Raw genomic sequence first — 10,869 nt, 5'->3', positions numbered from 1 at the left:
TTTATATCACATAATATGCACATGTATTTTAATAGATCAAAATATTAAGCTGTTATAACGGGCTTATACCACAATTACCACATGGGTCTACTTCTTACATCTTAACATATAGGCGTTCGAAACTGTATTATAAAAGGGCACCCACCACGACTATACTATCACTTTGAATGATAGGTAATAAATGTGATTCATACCTGTTTAAGAATTTGAATGATAAGGGTTATTAAATTATCAACATTATGCCTAATATACTATACATTAGTTAGGCAACGCATTAGATCTTGTACGTGAAATTTTGAATCTGAAAAATTACTTCTTCACCAAGTATAGTGGCGTCACGAACATTTTTTTCACAGGCGAAAATATTGAAGTTACCCACCCACCCATAAAAACCCTGCCAATATACTATATATTAAAATGATGATAGTTAAATACAAAAATATTGTTACGATCTAACAAAATTACCCACCCACCTAAAATTGTTTGAGGCAATTGCCCCAAAAAAATAAGCTCGTGACGCCACTGACAGTGACCAACTCCTTTGGATATCTACTATTATAATCCAAGAAGGCGGTAGACGTCTACACACTCGTCCACTTTTTTATGTTTATTGAGTTTTGTTTTCTCTTTCAACACGTTTACAAAGAATAATATCATATAATAATATGTTTTATTATAATAATAAATTCAGACAATAAAAGAAACAAAATAAATAACTATCTACCTAAATCGTATACACACACTATTACATGGTTCAACACACAGGATTACAAAATACTTTGTATATAATAATAATATGTCTGTACGTACGTAATAATATAATTATTATAAATGTACATAAATACTGTACACGAATCGATGATACCATTTAGCTAATAAAAAGGAAAATTGTACAACGGTGATTTTAACTGTCCGACGAATTCCGTTGCGTTCAAACAATTATTTTCCAGTATAATTATTATTATTATTTTTTTTTTTTGTACACAATATTATAACAATCTGTCTAAGAAATCGCTCGTTAAAATCTTACAATACAAAAAAATATATCGTATCTACATTAAATAATAATCATAGTAATAATAATAATGATGATAATAATAATAATAATAATAATAATAATAATAGTAATAATAATAATAATAATAATAATAATAATAATAAAAGTAATCCAGACTTTTGTAATACATCAAAACATATTATTTTGTATTCAAATATTATGATTTGATAATAATCATAATACTGTAATTAGATATTATATAATGTATATAAATCAAATAAAAAGTATATCAATATTATATACATAAAAAAAAAAAACAAACGTTTGTCGCGGGAGTAGGTATAGTTGAAAATACGAAAAATAAGCTACAACAACTGCACAGTGCACACCTGATGATCTCGAGGGCTCTGGGGGGGGGGATAAAATGGGATCGTGAGACGATGTCTGCAGAGAAGATAAATAGCGAAATTCATTTCAATACACTTACCCATACATATATATAGTGTATTATGATCTATCTAATATTTTTATGCGCATACAATATATTTATTATACATAATATAAGTATTTAATTATTGTGTTTTAAGAATATATTTCGGTTTCTTGATACATAATAATTATATATGTACAGGATGGATCTTCCAAATTACGTGTGTAAAAGGGTCCGATTTCGAATGAATCAAAACTATGTACAAAATACGAATAGAAAAAATCGTTATATTTAGTGAGAAAAAAAAAATTAAAACACGATAAAAATTAAACATATAATAATAAAAACAGAGATCATAAAACCGACGATGCCGACCATCCGCACTTATATAGGTACCTAAGTATATGTACCAAAAACTATATTTATATTATATATTATACCAAGCACGTCTCTCGTCCCAGTTCGAGAAAAAAAAAAGTATTATAATATATTAAAATATTATACGTTTATGCTTCCATGCACTACTCGCTACTTATATATAATATATATATATAAATAATTTCGATAAATTAATTTACTATTCTGTCACCGCGCTCGATCCGTCATCGTGCGACACATAATATATTATAATAATATTATAAAGATATAACCTACTCACGAAATCACTATGCATAGGTAATTGCAGGTATATATAGGCGCGATACGCCTACACACGCGACATTATTATAGTTTATTACATATATATTACGCGCGACAAGAGCGTTCGCACGCGCGTATATGTGTATAGGTAATGAAACGTTATCACAAAAAAATATCATATTTACACACACACACACATCACACCAGTAACACCGCTATAAGACGACGTTTTTTTTTTTGTTGTTTTTTCTTTATTTTTTTTTCGGAATTTCACATATTTTTTCGATAAATTATACAATCGATATTATACTAAGTTATGTCTGTACAAAATAATTAACGTACCAATATAATAATATATAATACAGGTGCAAAAGAAATCCTACATTCAATATTTTTAAGCTATGTATATATAAAATAATACACATATAATAATAATTTATATATTGTATACGTACTCGACAGCGGCTAAAAATATAATATATATTATAACCGCTAAAAAATATACATAACACATATAATATCATAAACGCGATGTAGGTAATTTTTTTTTTGTTTTTTTGGTTTTTTTTTTGGGCATTTTCTCTTCGGCTTTTTCGTTTAACTATACAATATAATAATATCGTGAAATAATAAAAAAAAAAAAAAATTCATAGTAATAATTATAATAATAATAAAAATTTATACACTTTTCTTTACACGGTAAAATATTAAAAAAAAAAAAAAAAAAATCATACATATGAGGAGGAGGGGTTTACTTTTGACTATTTCCATACATCTACTAACACACTTCATATTATATATAGTGCAATATACAATATACAGGTACTGTCGGTAGTCATGGGGGTACTGGCCTGTTTCACCGGTCGTCGTGGACGTGGCGTGGAGGAATTGTTGTGGGCGTCGATTACACCGATCGCACCGATGACCGCGCGCGGTATAGCTTCGCTGCAGCAGTGGACCGATAGCGATGTCTTATGAGTAACGCGGTGGATGGCGTCGTCGACTTTCGTTGGTACGAGTACACTTCGCCGGGCGAGCGACACAATATGTAAACATAAAGCGAGGCCGCCGCTTCGTCTAGTCCTCGTCGTGACTGTCACCGCCGAACGGCGGCGAGTTGACCGGCGAGTACAAGTCCGGCGATATGGACCCGTCGGGCGGATACCCGAAACTGGTGCCGGCCACGTCCAGCCCGGAACCGGAAGGACCGGCCCCTTCGCCCTTGTACCACAGCTGCCGCATCTCGTTCCGTCGCTGCCGCATCAGCGTCTTGTACTCGGATATCCGCATCTTCTTGCCGTCCACGATGCACGTCCGTTTCGGTCTGGGTCGATACCGATAGTCCGGGTGCTTTTCCATGTGCAGCTTGGACAGCCTGGACTGTTCCTCGTAGTACGGCTGCTTGTCCTGGTTCGACATTGACTTCCACCTGCCACCTGTAGCGAACGTCACAAATCACGCGATTATTATCAGGTATATAAACGATAACTGGGGGAAAAAAATAATTGTTTGATCACGAGAGAGAAGCGTTTACCCACCTAATATTTTCGAAATGTTCGAATTGTGCATGTCGGGACAGGCTTTCAAGATCTTTCGCCTCTCGTCCTTGGCCCAAACCATGAACGCGTTCATCGGTCTTTTGATGTGCTCGCCATCTTTCTTTTGCTGCCGCAACATACGACCTGCTATTCCCAAAAAGAAATCATACATAATATATAAATGATAATTATTTGATAGTATTGCTATGCTGTGTAGTATTGTTACTAGCATGAGGTATTATACAGGGTGATTCACCAAAAATGAAAAACTCCTTTAATAATGAATTTATTTAAATTCTTTAGGTTTGATTTTAATAATTAAGGAGTGGTCTTGTGGAGATATAACCTTTTATTTTTAAACGAGAATCTCTTATTTTTATAGTTAATTATTAAGAGGATAATTTTTTGTTAAACATTTTGATGTATTGAATTCAAAATTTCAATGAATAGTTTTCAGTTGTAAAAATGTTGACGCTAAGGTTCTCTTATTTAAATTAAATATACGATAATATCATCTTGAAAAACGTATATTAAATAATATGTTATGTTATAAAAATGGTTTAAAAGGTCTTTAAAAATAGTTTGCACAAATATGAAATAGATTGGAAGTTATATTTTTATTTTTATAAATAATGAAAAATAATATATTTAAATATTAAGTATTAGATAACTTAGAGTTAAAAAGTCTTGATGTTATATTGCTAAGTGCAGGAATGAACTATAATTTTTTGATAAGATGAGTTACTGATGAGAACTGGATAAGCTTAGAGTCATTGTTATGGAATCAGGGTAGTGTATTTTAACTAGGTGATCGAATATTTTCAAGGTTAATATTAAACTTTTATTTTTTCCTTGTTGTATATTCTACATTCAGTTAGAATATGTTTTAAAGCAAAGGAGACTCCACATTATAAGCAAATAGAGCAAATTCCTTCTGTATTAAATGTGAGTGAGTGAGATAGGTGTGTTCTATCCTAAGATGGATGATGGAAATCTCATGTTTTCTTGTGGTGTTAACGGGGAAAAGAAAAGGTTGAACGGACTTTTTAATTTCGTTTAGCTCAGTATCTTATTATACTTGCATATTATTATAAATATTGATAAATTAATACCAATTATTAAAATTTTTAAATAAATATAGCCAATAACTATAATATGTTCTTAGCCCATTATAATGAACTTATTATATTATCTTTAGTACAAAAGCTAATTAATTCAAACACTATTCCTTCAAATTATGATAGGTTTTATAATTTTATTTCAAAATGTTTAGAAAAATTATCCATTTAATAATTAATAGTAGAAATAACTTGGTCTAATTAAAGTAGTTGAAAAAAACGTAAGAATTTTAAAGTACAGTTTAAAATTCCAAAAATAAAATTTTGAATAACTGCATTATTTGGAAAAAAAGGGGTGATCATACTTGGTGAATCATCTGGTGTACCTATATAATATAATATATAGAGTTGTCATAATATAGTCGTTTAAGGTTTTACACTCACCTCTGTCACTAGTATCATCGGTAAGTTTGAAATTTGAATCGTTGGGTCCCCAAGCTGTGAAAAAAAATACATGTTAAATTCCGCACTAATATACATACATCGTGACGATATAATATATTAAGTAGTTTGTGTATTGCTTACATAGTTCCATGGATTCGGAATGATCCTCTATGTGGAGCTGAGGTGGACACATTTGGAATCTTGCGTATGATGACATCTTGTCCTTACAGGGCGATAGGCTTAGTTTGCCACCTGAGATTAAAATAAAAAAAATATTACATGACGACAACAATAATACAATTTTATCAATTTGGTTACGTGTGTAATTATCGAGTATAATAATAGTGTTGTTTAGTATTTTATTTGTTTTAACTTTTAATTGAGTGCGAACTTTAGTCTCTATTTATATTCGTCTACATTATTTTTACACGAGGTTTTTTATATACCTATACCTGTTATATATTCAATTAGATCGCGATCGATGAACGGCTCAGATAAGGCGAACCGGTTCAAAGTACGCTCTAAATAACACATTATTTTAATTCCGCCGATGCGATTATATTATTATGTTTTTACGAACACGTATTTCATTACCAGTGGTTTGGTACCAGGATTGAACTATCGCCGTAATATGCAAATATTGCAAATACGTGCACATTAATAATTGTATTGTTTGGTCAGATATACAATAGCATAATATTATCAACTGGAAATATATATGTATGCAATATACCTTATTTATTTGTGTTTACTTTATTTTTACGTGTCTTTGGTGCAATCAAATCCGCGAATAATGATTTAATTACAGAACAGTGTAATATTTTAACGGTTCGCTATTTATCGATTGACCTCAGACATGTACTGCCGATAACATCTGGTAAGTGACCAAATGCCGACGTTTGACCTAAAGGCGGCGCCGAAAGTCATTGGGCGACACCTTTTGTTCCATTACGTTTAACGATTCGTCAGAAAAGAAAAGTAGTAATGCAAAAAAGTAAAAAACGTATAGATTCTTATTACTATTAAGTATTAGTATTATACCGGAATCGGTGCAGGCGAACGCGTTAATCGTATTATTACACTATTATTGTTTGGAGATCTTTATGAAATACCGACGGGAAACAACCTTCGTGGGCTATAATATACATATGATAGACTATAGATAAATTAATATAATATAATATATATATGTATTGTGTCTAATCTAACAAAACGAATACAATTATAAATTATTACATTCTCGTTTTCAAATTATCAAACAACAGCAGGAGGTGCGCACAGATAACTCGAGAGAATAATAATTATTGCATTGAACCGTGAGCGAAGAGGTATGTCGATAAAGCGAATAATAAGTTATTAACGGTTCCCCGGACTTCGAATAAACCGATTTCCAAGGCTCGCACAAAAATAATTTATACGGTTTGAATTTTCGCGACCGCAATTTTCTTCGGCTCGTACGATTTATAGTACGTGTCGGTTATGAAAATAAATATGTTTACTCTAACGAATCGATATAATATATTCACCGAAGGTATAGATATAGTATTATTATATTATAATAATTATAAATATATAACCGGACACAGTTATTTTTTTTATGACGTTCCAATATGTTTCCAGATGGTTTAACAGGTTGGGGGACATCATAAATATACAACAAAACAATTTTATCGGTTGAAAGTTTTTATTGTTTTTTTTTTTTTTTTATATAATCTATACTGATCACTCAGCAATGCCTGGTTGGCGGAACGGTGGTTAGGTTAGGTTACTTTAAGTAAATATAGGTTGTAATTAGGTACATTATACAGGTAAACTATGAATTTTGACCATTTATGTACTGAAAAACTGAAATTCTTTGGCTATCGAGTGGACAGGAAAAATTCCACTTACCGGTGGATGAGTGGTGCGGCGGAGGAGGCTGTGGTATGCCAGCGTACGGCATGAATCCCCTGGGTACCGGTATGGGTGGCGGAAGGAGTTTCGGCGTGGCCGCGGCTGGTGGGCTAACCAATCCCTGACCGGAACCAGATCGCCTGTTGGCATTTCCTGGCGTGGTGGCTGGAGGCGAATGAGACGATGAGTTCCAACCGGCGCCGCCCGAACTCCTCGGCGCGAACATGTTGTTGGCTTGTTGTTGTAGTTGATGTTGCAGTTGCTGTTGTTGTTGTTGCTGCTGTTGCTGGAGATGATGATGTTGCTGCTGTTGCTGTTGCTGTTGGTGGTGCTGCTGTTGGAGATGTTGGAGGTGGTGTTGCGGAGTCGTTGACGACGGTGGATGCGGTTGCGGCGTGGGTGACTTGCGCTTGGTCAGGTTCAATGGCGCGTCCGGGTCAGCGGTCGTTGTCTGATGCTGCAGTTGTTGTTGTGCTTGGACCGGCGGCGGTGTCTGCTGTTGTTCCTGTTGTAGTTGTATGGAACATTGACTGGCTGACGACGTGGACGGCGGTCGGCCGTTGTTGGACCAAACGGCTGTCGGCATGACCTGATGTGAAAAGTGCACGAGAATAAATATAAAATATTCAAAATAAATACTAGATAGATTATAAATGATGATATAATACAATATTATTATTGAAACAACGAATTTATGAAAAATTCTAAAAATGAGTTTTGGCTGAGAAATAGGTACATCTTAGGGAAAATCGTGTAGGTTAGATTAGGTCACGAATCATCAACGTGGTACTCACATTGCAATTAGAGGACGCCGTCGTGGTGGAGGTTTGCTGCTGCTGCTGTTGTTGACTGGCCAGCGCCGCCGCGTTGGAACAGTGCGTCAGGCCTCGGAGTTGGTCCAATAAAGGCAGAAAGAACAGCGACTGAGGGTTCGGGAGGCTTGGTATACCTTTCAGGGGGTTGAACTAAAAAAAAAAAAACACGAAAAATTATTAGTAAAGATTATCGTAGTGTTTTCAAAAACTCCGCAAAAAACGTCGTATTTACAAATAATTTTTTTTCAAGGAAAGAAACTATAATTCCAAATTAAAATATGAATATTCATAACATTTTACGTCATATACTGTGTATTGTACTAGGAGTTATGAGTATTTTCATTTATATGGTAAAACGAATACCCACAACTTTCTATTAGTAGAAGAAGATTAAGACTAGAAGTAAATATTTATGTGTCAAAATGAGGCAATAATTTGTTATCGATTCAACAAAAGTATGAAATAAACTTTTACTTCTGCAGGTTTCCCGAACTGATGTTTATTTTATATAGTATGTAAACTGTGAATGCTCCACAAGTTCCACGGATCACTGATTTGATAATTAAAATATGAATTGCCAATAACATAACGATACGATATAGCTGCAGGATATAGGTACCCGCACTGGGTATACGCTAAAGTTAATTTACGATGAAATATTTGACGACCAACAACGGTCAGAGACCAAACACTATTTATGCAATACTCTGTAGCAGTTTACTACTGTGCTTGATTAATGAACGTTTGTAGACGATGCTAAGTAAAACGTATACTGATATAATATATATGTATATAATAAAATATATAATAATATATTATGTGCATGCAGCATGCGTGTTACACACATCGGAGCCAATAGTATTAATTCTGCACACGGCTGTCGAGGGACAGCGTGTTTTTTTTCTCACACTCCCCCGCGTGACAGTTTTATTGTTCTATATAAGACGGTAGACGATTTTTTTTCAATTTAATTATCTGAATAGTTAAAAATCTTTTACTCATCTCGTTCGCACTCTTCCGTCACCGCTATCCCCCGCGCTGTATAGTACATTATATTATTCGCGTATACATCCTGCCGCCTAACCTATAGTATGTCTATTCTAATAATTTCTGGCAAAAACCGCCTCAGTGAGCTGTAGGAATACTCGCGCCGCATGTGCTAATTTATTTATTAATATCGTCGCGCGTGTTCCGGTTTCCGGTGCGATTAAAACATATGGTTTCGTGACGACCGCGGTGAATCATTTTAATTCTACTACATGCGTTTTTAGTGTTTTTATGACCGAACAACACATAATGAGTAGGAAAAAAATAAAGAAATGTTGTCATACTCATCACATCTAGTCGCGGTTCAGTTGACGATGGGAATGATCTAGAAAAAAAAATGAATCTGCATATATGATACGTGTGTATAATATTATGGTATCGTTCTTTTGAACCGGCCATTTCGAAGACGTACGTGAATATAACCGGAAGTGATATGGAACTACAAGTAAAAACTGAAAACAATACAAGATCTCATGTCACAAAGATTAAGTTTTTTTATTTTTTATCGTATATCGTAAATAATACAATTTCCAAAATAAATAGATCGCCACCACTCACCTCACCTTCTCATTCGTAGACACAGCTCTATAGACTAGTAGAGGTGTGCATATGTATATAATATATATATTGTTTGTTCATATTCTATCGAGATCTCAGCTGGTTGTGCACACACTCATACATACCAGCGAGCTCAGAGCATTTAAAAAGATTATGGCCGAAAGACAAAGTGCGAAATCGTGGCAACGGTCCAGTACTTAAAATATAATAATATACCATCGTCGTCGTTGTCGTATTATACGAAAGTTTGTGGCAGTGGAGCCTATATAGCGGTGACATCGGAGGCAACCATCCAATTCTCTAGATTTATTATTATTTATTAGATTATTTAACGCCTATACGACAATTCTCGCTCATACACACACTGACGTATACACATGACGGCAGCAATTCGACCGGATAATAGTGTGCAGTATTATAGTGCGCGCGTGTGTGTGCGTTTGCGTGGACACGCGCGTATCAAAAAAAACAAACGAAAATAGTTACATTTCGCGATACGAAAATGCTGCTAATTTTTATACGAAAAATATAAGGGTTTGTTTGGTTTGAAAAATAAATTAGAAAAAAATATCCACGAGGAGCATGCGGAAGTTTTTTCGGTTGTAGTTGTACACACGTAAATATTTTTTTTTTTATCTTTTGCCGTGTTTTTGTGCAAAGTGGGTTTACAGAAGCCTTCGGCAAAAGCACTTACGGCTACGTCACCTCTCTTCTGTTGACTTATTCATATTATACAATGCTCGCTTTGAGGATAAAAAAGAAAATGCTTTTAAATTATTCTTTTTGTCGTATTTTTTTTTTAGACGTGACCCGAAATTTGTGGTGCAAAAGATTTTTGTTATTATTATTATGTATTTCGTGGGGGCGCGAAGTTCATTTATGAATATTGAACGAACCCGCGGTCGCCACTGCTGCGGTCTTTGAACCGCACACTTTGTGTTTACCACCACCGCCGCTGTAGCGAAGCCCTTTTCAATATTTAATTCGTGATAGGTATCGATTGCGGACGACTTTTCACGTTGTCATTATCGGATGGCGTTGTTTTATCGCAGAAAAAAAATGCCAGTGGCCAGGAAAATAAAAAAAAAAAAGCTTGAAAGTATATATTATACGCACATTAAAAATAATAATAACCGTTTCCCGCCGTGAACAAGACCCTCTCGTCTACCTTTTCAGATTTTTTTCTTCATATTTTATTCTATCGCTTTTACCTCAAACACTACCACCACCACCACCACTACTACTACCGTCACTCGGTAAACAATGGATATCGTTTAAAACGACGTCTCGGGGGCAATCGTAATAACGCGGACGAGGGAGAATGCGTTGCACCAAGAACCGCAGACTAGGAGATTTCAACACAGCGCTTATGTTTCGCGTATAATATATTATATAATATGTATTATAAAGACCACTGTCGATTCTTGCGGCATCCCGGGGACGTGCGTGT

The 10,869-nt window shown here is 34.5% G+C and overlaps 1 protein-coding gene across 2 annotated transcripts in view; it reads right to left on the bottom strand.

Moving 5' to 3' along the window:
- Nucleotides 1–653: 653 nt before the first annotated feature.
- Nucleotides 654–10,869, bottom strand: part of LOC114131492 (transcription factor SOX-5) — a 157,551-nt gene continuing 147,335 nt past the window's right edge. Inside the window, exons 7-12 of one of the 2 annotated variants that reach the window (XM_050202476.1) lie at nt 7,794–7,964; nt 6,997–7,588; nt 5,248–5,358; nt 5,107–5,160; nt 3,605–3,751; nt 654–3,502 (exon numbers count right to left, since the gene is read on the bottom strand). In XM_050202476.1, the coding sequence (XP_050058433.1) occupies nt 3,144–3,502; nt 3,605–3,751; nt 5,107–5,160; nt 5,248–5,358; nt 6,997–7,588; nt 7,794–7,964 (1,434 nt within the window). In that variant the 3' untranslated portion in view covers nt 654–3,143. The remainder of the gene's footprint in view (nt 3,503–3,604; nt 3,752–5,106; nt 5,161–5,247; nt 5,359–6,996; nt 7,589–7,793; nt 7,965–10,869) is intronic. The other variant, XM_050202477.1, reaches the window with a different exon arrangement.

The sequence above is a fragment of the Aphis gossypii genome, chromosome 3 (genome assembly GCF_020184175.1).
Source record: "Aphis gossypii isolate Hap1 chromosome 3, ASM2018417v2, whole genome shotgun sequence".
NCBI lineage: Eukaryota > Metazoa > Arthropoda > Insecta > Hemiptera > Aphididae > Aphis > Aphis gossypii.
Note: the sequence above shows the minus strand (reverse complement) of the source record. Positions and strands in the feature narration are given on the sequence as shown.